Source organism: Muscardinus avellanarius (assembly GCF_963383645.1).
Source record: "Muscardinus avellanarius genome assembly, chromosome: 12".
Lineage (NCBI taxonomy): Eukaryota > Metazoa > Chordata > Mammalia > Rodentia > Gliridae > Muscardinus > Muscardinus avellanarius.
Genome location: NC_137798.1, coordinates 44,780,996 through 44,799,073, shown reverse-complemented (window position 1 = coordinate 44,799,073; position 18,078 = coordinate 44,780,996). Strand labels below are relative to the sequence as shown.

The 18,078-nt window shown below is 36.2% G+C and overlaps 1 protein-coding gene across 8 annotated transcripts in view; it reads right to left on the bottom strand.

The window, feature by feature from the left end:
• The window catches only part of MIA2 (MIA SH3 domain ER export factor 2), a gene marked incomplete at both ends in the record, with an annotated part of 118,508 nt that overhangs the window by 30,382 nt on the left and 70,048 nt on the right, over window positions 1-18,078 (bottom strand). For all 8 annotated transcript variants that reach the window (XM_080708204.1, XM_080708207.1, XM_080708205.1 and 5 more), the window contains 7 exons: window positions 811-878; window positions 3,965-4,000; window positions 4,547-4,607; window positions 5,898-5,999; window positions 9,822-9,960; window positions 15,190-15,280; window positions 17,245-17,291. In XM_080708204.1, coding sequence (XP_080564330.1) covers window positions 811-878; window positions 3,965-4,000; window positions 4,547-4,607; window positions 5,898-5,999; window positions 9,822-9,960; window positions 15,190-15,280; window positions 17,245-17,291 — 544 coding nt within the window. The remainder of the gene's footprint in view (window positions 1-810; window positions 879-3,964; window positions 4,001-4,546; window positions 4,608-5,897; window positions 6,000-9,821; window positions 9,961-15,189; window positions 15,281-17,244; window positions 17,292-18,078) is intronic.

The window sequence follows — 18,078 nt, the reverse complement described above, 5'->3', positions numbered from 1 at the left end:
TTTGAATCTTAAAAATGTGACTTTTTTTGTAGTACTGGGAGGATGGAACACAGGGGTATTCTACCTCCGAGCTACACCCCCAGACCTATTTCTTTTATTCTTTATGAAATAAGGGTTCACTGAGTTGCAAAGGTTCTCACTAAGTAGCTAAGGCTGGCCACAAACCTGTGATCTTCCTGTCTCAACCTGAATGCTGGGATTACAAGCGTGCACCATCACGCCTGCCTAAAAATGTGACATTTTAAAGGAATCTTATTTCTAGTTCTTAACCATCACACCTGAAATATCTGATCTATTGATTTTAATTTCTGAAAGTAGAAATATAAGCAAGAGGAATAAAGCGAATGTTCAGTAATATTACTAGTATAATCTGTCCATAACCTATAACTCTTAGAAGACTGATACTATCCTCAGAGAAAAGCATTACAGCCTTCTACTCTTTACTTTTATTCTCCCCTTCATTTTATGACTGTACAATATAATGCCAGCCATTACAACAAAACAGAGGGTGAGAAAGAAAATAAAAATGTTTTCTATTTAGCCATTTAAAAAATCCTAATATTTAGAGCACAGCTATGTCAGAGAAATGCATCCTTTTACTTTCCTTCCCTTTTTACCTTCCTCCACCTACACTGGCTAATAAAAAAATTTAAGTTATACTTTTACTAGGTAAAACTTCACAACAGGATATGCTGGATTTATTGCAAGTTTTCTTTATCTTTGTAAAAGTATGACTTAATTCATAAAATAACTATAATAAAAATAATAACTAATTTTAGGTTTTTAAAGTATTCCCAGTAAGATACTTACTTTTGTCTGTTGTAAGCATTTTCTTTCCTTAAGTCATTGAGGTTTCTTTCAGCAGTCCGAGCTGCCAACTTAAAAAAAAAAAAAAAAATACATTTAAAAAATACATTTACATAAACTTAAAATGAAAAAATAGTATAAATATTAGAATGGTGGTATATAAATATTGTGCACTTAGGTAAGTATCCAGTTCAGAAAAGTCCACATAAAACCTTTTAAACTTAGGGAATTGTTTAGAAAGGGACTGAGTTCCACATAAGCAGAAGACATGAGCTTACAGCTGCAGCTTAATGATGGAATGACTTGGAACATGTTAAGAGCTACCACGCTTAGAGCAAAAGCAGTGGGGAACTAGGTCACTAAGCATGGCAGTACTGTCCATAAAACAAAGTAATTCTCTCTAGAGAAAATCACTATAGTTTTGTGAACCAGAAAGATCTAAAATCGTTTCACAGCATGCTAGTATAGGTTTAAATGGCTGAATATAATCAATGTACATTGCACATCTGTTAAGTATATAGCACTTTAAGGATGGTATTCCTCTTAAGTTTAATGTTTGCTTAATGATATTTTTATTTGATAAAATATTAAAAATCAGTGTGTGTAAACATATGTGTGTACATATGTGTGTACTCAAGAAACTCACAACTAAGAAAACAAATAACCCAATCAAAAAAATGGACAAGTGAACTAAATAGAGACTTCACGAAAGATGAAATTCAAATGGCCAATAAATGTGTAAAAAAATGCTCAACATCATTAGCAATCAGAGAGATGCAAATCAAAACTACCCAGAGATTTCACCTAACTCCACTAGAATGGCAATCATTCAAAACACAAACAACAACAAATGCTGGCGAGGATGTGGAAAAGAGGGAACTCTAATACATTGTTGGTGAGATTGCAAATTAGTGCAACCACTTTGGAAAACAGTATGGAGAATCCACAGAAGAATAGAAATGAACTCAATATAACCCTTCAATACCACTTCTGGTATCTACCCAAAAGAATGGAAACCAAAATACCAAACTAATGAATGCATAACTATGATCATAGCTGCACAATTCACAATTGCCAAACAACCAGCCAAGATGTCCATCAACAGATGAATGGATTACAAAACTATGGGATAGGTACACAATGGAATTTTACTCAGCCATAAAGAAAAACACAATTACAATATTTACAGGGAAATGGATGGAATTGGAGAACATTATGCTAAGTGATATTAGTCACAAAATATAAGAAATCAAGTGCTCTCCCTAATATGTGAAAGCTAGGGAGAAAATGGGTCATAGGAGGAAATATAGATAAAGAAAGAGATACTATAGATGAGCAAGTAAGGCGAACTGAGTGGATAGGAGGAGAAAAGAGGGAAATTCTCTAATGCAAATGATATACATTAACAAATCTATCAAAGTCAACCACTAAGTCAAAAATGAGGAGAGAGGGGGAGGGTATGGGGCAGGAATTGGGTAAGGGCTAACTGGATGATGTGTGCATGTATGCCTCTACCATCTTTGACTCCATTAAGATGTATGACTACAATGCACCAAAATATATAGATAGATATAGATATATATAAAGAAAATAAGTCAATGATTGCAGACTTTTTTTTTTTTTGCGGGTCTGGGGATGGAACCCAGGGGCATTCTACCTCCGAGCTACACCCTCTGCCCTATTTTTTTATTCTTTATTTTGAAACCAGTCTCACTGAGCTGAAGAGGGCCTCACTAAGTAGCTGAAGGCTGTCCGCGAACCTCAATCCTCCGGTCTCAGACTCCTGAATGCTGGGATTACAAGCATGCGCCAGCAGACTTTTTGAAAAGGTTTTAGCCCAAGGTTAGGTAAAACTGTACTTTCAGGGAACAATCACACTATACTCTAAAACGTTATATTCAAATATTAAATACTTATATAAAGCATCTGTTAGATTCAGGTGTTAAAGAAAAAGAAACATTCTATGTTATGAAGTTTAACTATTACAGTATGAATAAATATAAATAGCTGCAATAAAAAATAAGATACTTGCCATAGGACATATAAAAACAAATTACAGCTGGGCATGGTGGCACATGCTTGTAATCCCTACATTTGGGAGGCTGAGACAGAAGGATCACAGTTCGTGGACAACCTCAGCTACTTAGTGAGGCCCTTTGCAACTCAGTGAGACCTGGTTTCAAAATAAAGAATAAAAAATAGGGCTGAGGGTGTTGTTTGGAGGTAGAATGTCCATGGGTTCCATCCCCAGTACCATTAAAAAAAAAAAAATTACTGAGTTCAAAGGAAAAAAAGATTACATCTAACAAGATCAGGCAAATAAACACTTACTGGAAAAATTAACATCTAAAATTATAATCATAAAAAAGTAGAAACAAAAGTTTATCATATAAGTTTTTTATAAATTATAAAACATTCAGAGAAAAATATCAATGACACATTAAATTTTTTAAAAAGCAATTTGTAAACAGTAAAATATAATAGGATCCCTTTTTCAAACATATATATGTGGCCGGGTAGGGTAGAACACGCTTGTAATCCCCGTGCTTGGGAGGCAGAGACAGGAGGATCGCACAGGTTCGAAGCCAGCCTTGCTGGCTTAAGAGACCCTGTTTCCAAATAAAAAGTATAAAATAGGTCTGGGAGTGTAGCCCGGAAGTAGAAGGGTTTCCGGGAACCCCAGTACCACCAAAAAAAAAAAAAAAAAAAAAAAAAAAACTATATCTAAATGCACTCAAAAAGAACAAGTGAGCCAGACATGGTGGTGCACACTTGTCATCCAAGTACTTGGGAGGCTGAGAAAGGAGGATCGCAGGTTCATGGCCAGTCTCAAATGAAGCCCTCTGCAACTTAGTGAGACTCTGTTTCAAAATATAAAAAATAGGGTTAGGGTGTAGCTCAGAAGTAGAGTGCCTCTGAGTTCAAGCCCCAGTACCACAAAAAAAAGATTAACTAAAGTGATATTGATTATTATTTCTATGTACCTTTCTATAATGTCTGAACTATTAACATAATTTTACCAATGGTAAAATTAATAGGAAATTATTTTTAATCTGCCCAGTATATTTATCTTTATTTTTACCTAATTTAAATGAACTGTATGTCTGTCTTCTCAAAGGAATTTGACAAAAAAGCCTTAAAGATATTTAAAACTTACCCAGTTATCATGTGCTTTCTTCTCATGGGAAATAATCTGAAAAAGATAGTGATTCAGATACAACTACTTTTCTTAATATAAAAACCATTAACATCTATTGCTGATTTAGTGCACAATCTATAAACTGAAAATACTCCAAGCATCTCAGCAGGGTCAATAGGAACATTTTTTAAAACCAATCTTTATATGAAAATGATCTAATTTATCACACTTTAAACACAAAATTGAATGTAAAAACAATTAAAATTGTCTTGTAACTCTCTATGTAATAATTAAATACTGCAAGAGTTTCCAATTAACAAATAATTAGCCTGACTGAATGAGACCCCAGTGCCGATTTATGTTTATTTACTTATGGGATGGAAACCACATTCTCAAAAGAGAGTTTAAATAAAATTTTTATCTCAGAATCTTCAGCTCCCTGGAAACATTCCACATCCACACATGCAACACCTCAGGAGAAGTATATAAATTAGTCAAGTAATTGTATCCTGAATCAATTCAAACAAATCAGCATTGTTTTAATTATACTAACACATAAACATGCACACATACAATATACATACATACATACATACATACCTGCCCTTGATAAGAATGAATGGTTCTCTCCAATTCTTCTTCAAGATCTTTAACTCGTTTTCTAAAAGGAACAAATAATTATTCTACTACAGTATTAATATACAATAAATGATAGCACACTCTTTACTAATCAATATTAAAATGCCCAGAGTACTCCAATTCATGTAAAACTATAACTCCAGAACTCCACATGTTGCGAAATAATCACCTTTTTAGAGAGTCTAAACATCTGTTTTTCCAGATGTAATTAAACTTTAAGAATAGTACTGTTTGGGTTTATCTAAAGCAAAGATCTCGCAAAGATTTATACAGTATATTGGTTTTCTAGTTTTAAGAAGCATGATTCTAGAAGTCATTCAGATGTCTGTAATCTTAAGAGAATTCTAGGAAATTAACCTTTACATGGTAAATTGTTACCTATTACCTTTATGCAACTAACACTGATTCCAAAATCCAAGTTTATACTTCTAAAGGAAAATAAAATATCACAATTATTCAGGATAATGTTATATTTTGTCCCTTTCTTTCTCTAGGTTTTATTTCCTTGGATCCAGTGAGGATTGAACCAAGAAATAACTCGATGATGAGCCTTATAAACACTGAGAATGTTAACTGTGGATCACTCTTCTTTTTCAGACTTGATTGTTGAATTCATTAATGCTGTATACATTTGAACTAAAGAGGAAAGATCTTGAAACTAATGACTACTCATAAATTTTTCTTATTTTGGTACTGAAGGCTAAACCCAGGAGCACTCTAGCATTAAGCTACATCCTGAGCACCCTTTATTTTTTATTTTGAAACAGGTTCTCACTAAGTTACCATGCACTGGTATCAAACCAGTGATCCTCCTGTCTCAGCCCCACAAGTGCTGAGATTTCAGACATGCCTCACTATACTTGGCTATCCATAAATTTTGTGATATTAACATATAATAGGACTGTCCATATTCAAATATCATTATTTTAAAATCACACACACTAAAAAAAATGAAAACATTTTTCCTTCCTTTTATATTTTCTATATAACTTCATAATAGCAAGAAATATGAATAAAAAGTAATGAAGCAAAATTACATTATTTATTCTGGGTTGATTTTTATTTTTCTCCCCACATATGCATGCTCCTAATACTGGGAATTGGACCTAGGATGTTCTACTTCTCAATCCATTTTACTTTTTATTTTGAAATACAGTCACGTTAAGTTGCTAAGGCTGGCCTGGAACTTGGAATCCTCCTGTCTCACCCTCCCAAGTACTGGTATTACAAAAGCATTCACCACCACACCTGGTTATTTTTTTCTAGTACTGAATTTTTAGATACCCTCCCCACTCCAAAGAGTATTTCATACCTGTAGGTCTCAAGCTCTTCAGCTGCATGGCTGATCTTCTCATCAACTTTGGAAAGCTTCTCTTCTTTTTCTAACCGGTAATTCTCCTCTACTGTTAATTTCCTTAAAACAAAATGTGTTTTATTTCTTTTCAAACATGTCATAGAAAATCAATTATATCAAGACTGTTGCTCCTAAGCCGGGCGTGGTGGCGCATGCTTGTAATCCCAGTATTTGGAAGGCTGAAACAGGAGGATCATGGTTGGAGGATAGCCTCAGCTACTTAGTAAGGCCCTTTGCAACTTAGTGAGACTGTTTCAAAATAAAGAATAAAAAATTGGGCTGGGGGTGTTGCTTGGAGGTCGACTGCCCCTGGATTCCGTCCCTCGTACAAAAAAAAAAAAAAGTACCTGTGTAATTCCGGGGGGAGGGGGGCTAAATTATAAGCTCAAAATTATACACTATTGAGTATAATCAACTACCCAGGATCCTTATCTCAATGGAGTATTAATAGTCTCTACAAATCTTCAAGTGTTATATAGTAAGTTCCTGTTTTGAGCTAGTTATGTTCTATAAAGTCACTATAAATCTTAAATTAGCAAACACTGGGACCAATACTCCTAAGGGTAATACACAGAACCTTGTTAGCTTCTAGTCACATTTTTATGAACCAAACAATACATACCTTGTTTTATGTGTGTTTCTGTTCAAAGAAACTTTATTCAACATCTACTATTGTTTTATTAACACTGAATTCAAAGAGAACAGCAGTCTAATTCATGCCTAAACAAAGTTATCTGACACATGTATCATCTCTGTAAAACATATCACCATCTTGTATTTAGGAACACCAGACAGCACCTCAGGTCTAGGTTTGGAGACCATTTAAAGAATGAAACTACCCCCCCAAAAAAGTATAAAAATGTGAAAGATATGGCACTAAATAACTGTGAAAAGGACACTTGATTACAGAGTGAGAGCAGAATATTGCTTTATTCAATCTCAGCTAGAAATATGAACTTGGGCAACTCAAATTTTACATAGGTCCAAGCATGTCTAAGAATGACCACAAAAGATCTGCAATAATTAATTTTGGAATTACAAATAAAAATTTATCAAGTAGGCAAACTTGCAGAGAGAATCTATGAAAAATGAGGATTGACTAATGACTTCCATTAAGTTTCTAAAGGAGAATTTTATTACTCTTTTTGATGAAAACTATATGCTAAAGTGGTATTTTAAATCGTGGGCAGAGCCGGGCATGGTGGCACACACTTGTAATCCCAGCGCTTGGGAGGCTGAGACAGGAGGATTGCACAGGTTCAAAGCCAGCCTCAGCTACTGAGCGAGGCGCTAGGCAACTTACTGAGGCCCTGTTACCAAATAAAGTATAAAATAGGTGTGAGAGTATAGCCCAGAAGTAGAAAGCCCCTGGGTTCCACCTCTAGTAACACCAAAAAAATAAAAAATAAAAGTAAAAAAAAATAAAATAAAAACTTGGGCAGGGAATGGTGGCATACACCTATAACCTCATACTTGAGAGGCAGAGATAGAAAGGTTACCAGGTCTCTATTCAACCTAGTGAGACAAAAAATAAAATAGGGCTGTGTATGTGGCTCAGAGGTAGAATGTCCCTGGGTCCAATCCCCAGCACCAATAAATAAACAAACAAACTTGGGCATGGTAGCGTATGCCTGTAATCCCAGTACTTAGGAGACTAAGACAGGAGAATCACAGGTTCGAGGACCGCCTAAGCAACGTAGTAAGACTCTCAGTAACCTAGCAAGACCCAGTTTCAAAAAACAAACAAAAAAAAGAGTTGGGGGTATAGTTCAGAGGTAGAATGTCCCTAAGTTCAACATCCCCAGTACTAAAACAAAAACAAAACAAAAAACCTTGGAAGCCTGGTGTGTGTGGTGGCACACACTTGTAATCCTGGTACTTGGAAGGCTGAGACAGAAGGATCACATCAGCCTCAGCTACTTAGTGAGGCCTTCTGCAACTTACTGAGACCCTGTTTCAAAATAAAGACTAAAAAGTAGGGCTGGGGCTGTAGCTCAAACGCAGGATGCCCCTGGGTTCCATTCCTAGTCCTCCTCCCTTAAAAAAAAAAAAAAAAAAAAAAAAAAAAAAAAAAAACCCTGAGAGTCTACAGATAGCTATCTTAAGAGTCTTCTGTATACCTAAATAAAATTTAGGCATCAGCATACACATATACACACACACTCCAACATACAAATACATTGAACAAGCCGGGCATGGTGGCACACACTTTTAATCCCAGCATTCAGGAGGCTGAAACAGGAAGATTACAGTCCGCGGACAGCCTCAGCTACTTAGTGAGGCCCTTTGCAACTCAGTAAGACCCTGTTTCAAAATAAAGAAAAAAAAAAAAAAATAGGGCTGAGGGTGTAGCTCAGAGGTAGAATGCCCCTGTGTTCCATCCCCAGTACCACAAAATAAATAAACAAAACAAATAAACAAATAAATACATTCACCATATTTATTCATATATTAAACAAATATTTATTGAATAGCTATCACAGCTGGCACTGGGAATATAGAAGAAAATAAAGTAATTCTCTCATGGACCTTTCATTAATGTGGAAAAGAAAAAGAAAAACTCAATAAATGCTCAGAGGACAGTAAGGGCTATGAAGAAAAATAAAGCAAGATAAGGGAATAGAGTGAGCAGTTTTAATTGAGTTAGGGTGATCAGGGAAAAGTTCTTTGAGACAACATTGGACTAGCGCCAAATGAGATGAAGAACTGAACCATGCAAGTACATAGGACAACACCATTACAGGCCAACGTAACGAGTACAAAAAGCCCTCTGAGCTACAAATGTGCTTTGCATGCTGAAGATTATCAAGAAAGTCAGTGTGGCTGGAGAGTGCTGACAGGAAAAGAAAATAAATAACCTAAAATTAAAGAGGTCTCACCTTTGATTAAAATTTGAAAGTATTTAGGAATTCCAAGAGTGACAATACCCACTTTTTTCCTGGTGTGTGTGTGTATGGTACTGGAAAATAAAAAACCCAAGAGCATTCTATCTCCAAGCTACTATCTTCAAGCTCAAACCTGCTATCCTCCTGTATCAGCCTCCCAAGTACCAGGATTACAGGTGTGCGCTATCATGCCCATCTAATATCCACAATTTATATTTTAAAGTGTCACCTTGTATATTATAGAGAACACACAGTACAGAAGCTTAAGGATGGAAAGAGAAAAATTACAGCTGTGAGGCAACTCTAATGAGCCAGGTACTAACGATGGCTCAGAGTAGTAGTATGAGAGGGAGTAAAAGGCTGTCAGATCTAGGCTTAGGAAAGCTGAGAAGACCTGAACATAGAACAAGTATCAGATGTAAAAGAGAGCAGGCAAGAATGGCTTGAACAGATACTACCCTGAGGCACTAGGCAGAGGACACTGCCATTTGCTAAGACAATGAACACTTGGGCAGGAGCAATTTGCATAGGAGAAAAGAATCAGTTTTACACATTTCACAGACAGAATTAAAGAACCGTTCCGTCGAGAGTGTCCCCTCAGATTACCTGGCCTAACCTGCCAGTACTTTGAAGTTTAAGAAAATAATCTGCTATTTACCAGAAGTTAAAAAGAATTTGTGAACCTGAAAATTCTAACTTCATTTAAATCTTGTTTTATAAAATTAAATAGGTCTTATAATGAACTGATGAAAGATAATCCAATCACAAATTAAGAACTTTCTTTTTTTTTTTTTTTTGGAGTACCAGGGAATGAACCCAGGGGCATTCTATCTCTAAGCTACACCCCCAGCCCAATTTTTTATTCATTATCTTGAAACAGAGTGCACCGTCATGCCCACTTAAGAACTTTCAATAATTACAAATATTGACTATATAACGTACCTTAGTAGCTATTTTACTTGCCATTAAATGGAGTCATCGAGATATTTGTTATTACCTGTGGAGTTTCATTTCATTTTCTTGGTACAGTTCAGTTATTACTTTAAGTTTCTGCTGAAGCTTCTGATTCTCACTTTCAAATTGTGTATTTTCTGCCTGCAGTGATGTTTGTTCAGACTGAAGATTTTTAATATGCTCTAAAAAAATTGTTGAAAAGTCACGATTAAAGAAATATTTCAAGTTGTACATTAACATTTCAGAAAGGTAGAAATTACTAAAAATAATAATAAACTCTCTCCAATAACAAGAGAAAATCTGGATGGCATTTTAACTAAATGGTTTTAATATTTTAACTGAGGAGCCATATACATAGTTAGTTTAAACTTTTTTTTTTTTTTTTTTTTTTTTTTTTTTGGTGGTACTGGGGTTCCTGGAAACCCTTCTACCTCCGGGCTACACTCCCAGACCTATTTTTTTATATTTTTTTTATTTGGAAACAGGGTCTCTTAAGCCAGTAAGGCTGGCTTCAAACCTGTGCCATCCTCCTGTCTCTGCCTCCCAGGCACGAGGATTACAAGCATGCGCCACCTACCCGGCTTAGTTTAAACTTTTTAAGTTATAAGTTATACATACAGAATTCCCAAAATATTCAACATTCTAATTCTAGCACGTAATTTTCCATCATGGAGCTAAAAGCCACTGAATTTTCAGGAAGGTTGTGAAAGTGAGTGTTTTAATTAAACATTCCCTACTTTCTGATGATAAATAAAGCCTGTTTGGGGGACACACCTTGTGGTGTTGAGGATTGAACCCAGGAACATTCTACGTCTGAGACAGACCCCAGCCCTATTTTATTTTTTTTATTTTGAAAGAGGGTCTTCCTAGGATTCTAAAACTGGTCTCAAACCTGAGATCCTCCTGTTTCAGTCTCCCAAGTTCTGGGACCACAGGCATGTGCCAACATACCCAACAACAATTATTTTTGTGTGTGGTGCTGGTGATTGAACCCAAGGGCATTCTTACCTCTGAGCTACACCCTCAGACCTATTTTTTATTCTTTATTTTGAAACAGGGTCTCACTAAGTTTCAGAGGGCCTCAGCTAATTGAGGCTGGCCGCAAACCTGGATACTCCTGCCTCAGCCTCCCACATACTGGGATTACAAGAATGCACCACACCATTTTTTATCTAGTGAAAACTTTACTTCTAAATAATACTTAAGTTCAGCTGGGTGTGGTAGCACACGCTTGTAATCTCAGCATCCCGGGAGGCTGAGACTGGAGGATCGTGGTTTGCAGACAGCCTCAGCTACTTAGTGAGGCCCTTCACAACGGAGTGAGAGCCTGTTTCAAAATTTAAAAAAGGATTAAAAAAATAGGACTGAGGGCTTAGATCAGAGGTACAATGCCCCTGGGTTCCATCCCTAGTACTGCAAAAATAATAATCATCATCATAAGTTCTACTCAGCCCTCTTGCTTAAGCCGTAATTTCTATATAAGCTGAAAGTCAAGCCAGAGAATTGAACCCAGAAGCATTCTACTTCCGAGTTCTACCCTTAGCCCTATTTTATTTTCTTTTATTTATTTATTTATTTATTTATTTATTTATTTATTTATTTTGGTGGTAATCAGGGTGAAGCCCATGGACTTTTCTACCTTTCTGAGAGTAGAGTAGCTGAGGCTGACACTGAACCTGTGACATCCTCCTGTCTCAGTCTCCTAAGTGCTGGAATTACAAGCGTGCACCACCACACCCAGCTTATTCTTTATTTTGAAACAGGGTCTCACTAAGTTGTGGAGGGCCTTGCTAAGTAGCTGAGGTTGTCTGAGAACCTGCAAACCTCCTCTCTCAGCCTCCCTAGTACTGGGATTACAAGTATACACCACCACATCTGGCTTTAGATCTTCTGATATCAAACAGTCAAGATTGGGGAGAAAAATATCAACTATTAAGCTACCTAAAAAATCACCTATAATAATAAAAATTCCTAAAAATCACCTATAATAATAAAATTAGCAATTTTAAATAATTATGAAACTTTATAATGAATATATCAATTTTTTTTGCATTGCAGTACTGGGGATGGAACCCAGGGGGCATTCGACCTCCAAGCTACACCTCCAGCCCTATATTTTCTTTATTTTGAAACAGGATCTCACTGAGTTGCAAAGGGCCTCACTAAGTAGCTGAGGCTTTCCAGCTATGAACCAGGATCCTCCTGTCTCAGCCTCCCAAATGCTAGGATTACAAGCATATGCCACCACATCCTACTCATATCAATTGTTTTTAAAAATCTCATTTCTTTTCCTATATAATTACCTCAACTCTTAACTCTATAGCTAAGGTACCAACATAATAATCTGAACTCTGAACTTTTCCTAAGATTAAGGCATGATTTCCCAAAACATGTATGAATCACCATACAAGTCTAAATATATAGATATATTTAAAAAAAAAAAAAACCTTACTGTGCCTCAAGAGGGGAGTTTTTAAATCTTTTTAACAAGCATAAAAATGTTAGTAATTATATATAATGGCATATAATTATTCCCTATTAGTTAAAGGGACCCACCAAGTTCATAAAGATTAAAAGATTATATGCTCAGGAAATCTGCATATCTCTAGTTCTACAGAAATTTTTAAATTTGTATCAGAAAAATATGTTAATCTAGGCCTTAGGTTATTACCAAGAATTGTCATTTAACAAAGAAATCGATGTTGCATGTTATCTCTATTAAAACTGAATTGTACCTATTATAAAATTATTTAAAATACCCAAACTATAGCTGGGCATGGTGATTGTAATCTTAGCATTTGGGAGGCTGAAACAGGAGGATCGCGGTTCACGAACAGCCTCAGCTCTTAGTGAGGCCCTCTGCAACTCAGTGAGACTCTGTTTCAAAATAAAGAATAAAAAATAGGGCTGAGGGTGTAGCTTGGAGGTAGAATGCCCCTGGGTTCCATCCCCAGTACGGAAAAAAAAAAACCTATAAAACTATGAATCTTTATTTTATTTTTGTACTTCTTTATTTTGTTTCAAATTTCTGCATCGTGTGTGTGTGTGTGTGTGTGTGTGTGTGTGTGTATTACTGAGGATTGACCCCAGGAGCATTCTACTTCCAAGCTACACTCCCAGTCCTATTTTTTTTTTTTAATTCTTTATTTTGAAACAGGGTCTCAGTAAGTTGCAGAGGGCCTAAGAGGCTGAAGCTGGCCACAAACCTGTGATCCTCCTGTCTCAGCCTCCCAAGTACTGGGCTTACAAGGTGTAACACCACACCCAGCTAAATTTCTGTATCTTAAAAGGGTACTATAGTCAGGAATGGTGGTGGATGCCTGCAATCCCAGTACTTGGAAGGATGAGAAAGGAGGATCATAGGTTCAACGCCAGCCTCAGCAACTTAGCAAGATCCTCAGCAAATTCAAGAGACCCTATTTCAAAAATAAAAAGGGGCTGGGAGCATAACTTGGAGGTAGACTGACCCTGCTTCAATCCCTAGCACTATAAACAAACAAACAAACAAACAAGCACTACAAATGATTACCAAAAAAGGCAAAGGCAGAAGGAAGACGTTTATGCTATGAATAGAATAGCAATTATAGACATTTATTTTTCATGACTCATTAATAAAAACAGATTTAGAAAACGAGTACAAGCAGACAGAGCCACCAACATTAGTATAAAAAATTAAGATCTGTCAAGAAATTATATGAAGAGAGGGTAACTGATGAGCAAATTCCTTGCTACTGGAAATGTATGCTATAAAACACAGCTTACTTGAAAGCAGAGCTGACATCATTTCCTTCTATGGATCTTTTATGGCTTTTATTATTATGCTTTACTTTCATCAACACTTAAGCTAAAACTAATGTTTTTTTTCAAAGTCAAAAATAACCTCACTACCCATGTGAGTTAGGCCAATCACAACTTTTTTAGTAACCTCTGTGCCCAGAAGTTTAAATTTTTTATATAGTAAGAAAAAATTTTGAAAATACAGGTAGGTAAAAAGAAATATCTACCCATAATCCTATATTCAAAGTTGACCACTATAGACATCTGAGTATGTCCTTCCAGGCTTTTTATATAAATGTGCATGGCATTTTTTTTTTTTTTTTTTTTTTTTTTTTACAAAATGGAATGTTATGTATACCAACTTTTTTTGTTTTGGTTTGGTTTTGTGGCACTGGGGGTAGAACCCAGGGGCTTTTCTACCCCCAGGCTATACTCCCAGACCTATTTTATACTTTATTTGGAAATAGGGTCTCACTAAATTACTGAGAGCCTCACTCAGTAGCTGAGGCTGACTTCAAACCTGTGCAATCCTCCTGTCTCAGCCTCCCAAGCACTGGGATTATAAGTGTATGCCACCACACCTGACTTGTATAAAATCCCAACACAACTGACAGGACTTGCTTAAAATACTAACACAGAATTGGGGGCACTAAGTACTATGTGAATATATGCCACTGTTAACATGATCCAAATTACAATGTGAGACTAATAGTGTACCAATAAAATAAAAATACTAACACTATCAGCAAAATAAACACAGAGGGTTTCTCTCTCTCTTTTTCTTTTTTTTTTTTTTTTCCAGTACTAGGGATGGAACCAAGTGGCATACTACCTCCAAGTGACGGGACCCCCAGCCCTTTTTTATTTTGAAACAGGGTCTCACTTAGTTGCAAAGGGCCTCACTAAGTAGTAGCTGAGGCTGTACCTGAACCATGATCCTCCAGTCTCAGCCTCTCAAATGCTGGAATTACAAGCGTGCACCACCATGCCCCCACTTTTTTTTCCCTTTGTTTTGTTTTCAGGGTCTCCTTCTGTTGCCAAGGCTGACCTCAGATTCACCAATCTCCTACCTCAGCTTCCTGAGTAGCTGGAGATTACAAGAACACACACCTGCATCTAGCTCTGTAATTTTTTCTTTTTTTCTTTTTTTTTTTTTTTTTGGTACTGAGGGTGAAACTCAGGAGCTTTTCTACCTCCGGGCAATACTCCCAGACCTATTTTAAACTTTATACTTTATTTGGAAACAGGGTCTCACTAAGTTGCTGAGAGCCTCACTAAGTAGCTGAGGCAGGCTTTAAACCTGTGCGATCCTCCTGTCTCAACCTCCCAAGTGCTGGGATTACAAGCGTGCGCCACCACACCCAGCTCTGTAATACTTTCAATGAAAAGAAAAACTTCATTTCTAGAGGTCTAACATCACTCTTATATGTGCTGTGTGTGTGTGTATACATAAAAAAATCAAATCATACTGCAATCAGTACCACTACTGAAGATCAATTTTGCAATTAACCAAAAACTTTTAAAGTTTTAATTTGCTACTTATTAATATCCAAAACTAATTTAATCAATGAATTTATTCTTTATAGAGAGATGTATTTATTTAGAAAAACTTTAAAAGTATGTGGATTACCTACCTGTAAGGTCTTCCTTTGTTTTTTCTACTTCAGATAATTGAATATAAATTTGATTTCTTTCTCCTTCTAAGGTTTTTAAAGAAGCATTTAACTTTAAAAAGAAAAGAACATTAATCAGTTATATTAAAAAAAAAAAAACCACATACACAAAACCTCAGGATGTTACCCCAACACTTCTAAAGCTATTTTATCACTTCCATGAAATTATCACATAGAAAGCAGAAACCAACAATGCAGCAGCTTCCACATAAAAAGACAGCAATGTCATCAATAATTAGTCTCAAAACAGGGACAGAGAAAAGCAGTGAATGCTTTTCAGTGGATGCTTAAAGAATGGCCATTTTCATTCTATTTACTCACTTTGCACTAGCTTTGACTAAACCAGATTTCAAACTACATTACCAAGACTTCAGCAAAGATCAGTATACCACTACCAAAGCAGGAAAAAAGAAGGAATACATCAGAAGAAAATGAACCTAGTATTTACTTCTCAATACTATAGGATTCTGGAGGGATTAAAAAATACTGAGACCAAAACAAAACAAAAAAAATGCACCAAGGGAAGTATAAGGTAAAATACAGCAAACATTTTAAATATAGCAAACATTTTAAATATATTCCTTCTCAAAAGAAATACAAAACTTGAAAATTTTTATTTTTGCAAATTCTAGAAATTAGCTATGGAAACCGGTTATGGTGGCATATGCTTGTAATCCTAGCATTCAGGAGGCTGAGACAGGAATATCGTGGTTCGTGTACATCCTCAGCTACTTAGTGAAGCCCTTTGCAATTCAGTGAGACCCTGTTTCAAAAATAAAGAATAGCCAGGCAAGGTGGCGCACGCTTGTAATCCCCATGCTTAGGAGGTAGAGGCAGGAGGACTGTGCAGGTTCGAAGCCAGCCTCGCTGGCTTAAGACACCGTGTGTGTGTGTGTGTGTGTGTGTGTGTGTGTGTGTGTGTAGACCTACATATATATATGTAGGTCTGGGAGTGTAGCCCGGACCGTGTGTGTGTGTGTGTGTGTGTGTGTGTGTGTGTGTGTGTGTGTGTATAGACCTACATATATATATATATGTATATATATATATATATATATATATATATATATGTAGGTCTGGGAGTGTAGCCCAGAGGTAGAAGGGTTTCCAGGAACTCCAGTACCACCAAAAAAAAAAAAAGATAGGGCGGGGGTATAGCTCAGAGGTAGAATGCCCCTGGGTTCCATCCCCAGTACCACACACACAAAAAAATTAGCTATGTGAATTTCAACGGTTAATATAAGGCTGAGTGTGGTGGCACACACTTGTAATCCCAGCATTTGGGAGGCTGAGACAAGAGAATTGTGGTTTGCAAACAGCCTCAGCTACTTAGTGAGGCCTTTTGTGACTCAGTGAGAACCTTGTACCACCAAAAAATAAATTTAAAAAAAAAAAAATATATATATATATAAGAAAAAAAAAATATATATATATAAGAAAATAGCAATTGAAAAAAATTCTGATCATTTCTTAAATACACATAAATGGGAATAATAAAATAGACTTTTTTGATTTTGTATAATTGGGGGTTGAACCCAGGGGCATTCTACCTCCAATCCTCAGAAATATTTTATTTTTTATTTAGAAATAGTATTTCACACTGGGAATGGTGGCGCATGCTTGTAATCCCTGCGCTTGGGAGGCTGAGACAGGAGGATCACACAGGTTCAAAGCCGGCCTCAGCTACTTAGTGAGACCCTGTTTCCAAATAAAATATAAAATGGATCTGGCAGTATAGCCTGGAAGTAGAAAGCCTCTGGGTTCCACCCCCAGTACCACCAAAAAAAAAAAAGAAATAGTATTTCACTAAGTTGCTGAGAGCCTCACTAAGATGCTGAGGCTGGCTTCAAACCCGCTATCCACCTGTCTCAACCTTCCACATACTGGGATTACAAGCATGTGCCATCAACCTTGAGTGAGAAAAAGGGCTTTTTAAATAGTTAATAAGGACATATAAGTTTAGCCTACATTTAATTTCTTCCTCTGTATGTTTCACATATATATAATAATACAAACCTTAGCAGCATAAACTAGTTTCTTCAAAGCTCCTTTTGGCTGATTATCTATAATGAAAAACAAAAACATGATTATTATGGGAAAACATCACAATGCTATCACTGACATCCAAATGATTATTAGTTCACTCAAATGAAGTCCTATAAGTCCTCTTCTCGCTACAAAAAAGAATTTGGTGTAAGGCAAAATGATCCCAGATCTACTCCAAGGAAGCTAAACAATAAAAGCACGGTAAGTATCATCATTTAAAAAGTTTCTTCATGCTGGGCGTGGTGGCGCACGCTTGTAATCCCCACACTTGGGAGGCGGAGACAGGAGGATCGCGCAGGTTCGAAGCCAGCCGTGCGCGCTGTCTTAGGAGACCCTGTTTCTAAATAAAAATATAAAAATAGGTCTGGGAGTGTAGCCCAGAGGTAGAAGGGCTTCCAGGAACCCCAGTACCACCAAAAAAAAAAAAAAAAAGTTTCTTCAGCATTAACTTCAAGAATAGAGCTACAAGATAGACTGTGGTCTGAATATTCTCAAATTCTTACAGCACCTAAAGTCTGAGCAGAACTATAACACTATAACCCAAATTAAAATAACATCAAACAAGAATGAGTTCTATTAGAAAAATTATTATTTCTTACATAATAAAGTACAAGTGAAAAAAGCACAAACAGAACTTTTAACAGTCCCCCCTTATCTATAATTATAATAGTCCCCCATTTTTGTGATTTCTGTGGTTATATAAATGGTCAGAAAGCATTAAATGGAAAGATTCCATTAACAATTTTTAAGTATTAAATTATGTATCATTCTGGTAGCATGATGAAATCTCATGTTGTCCTACTC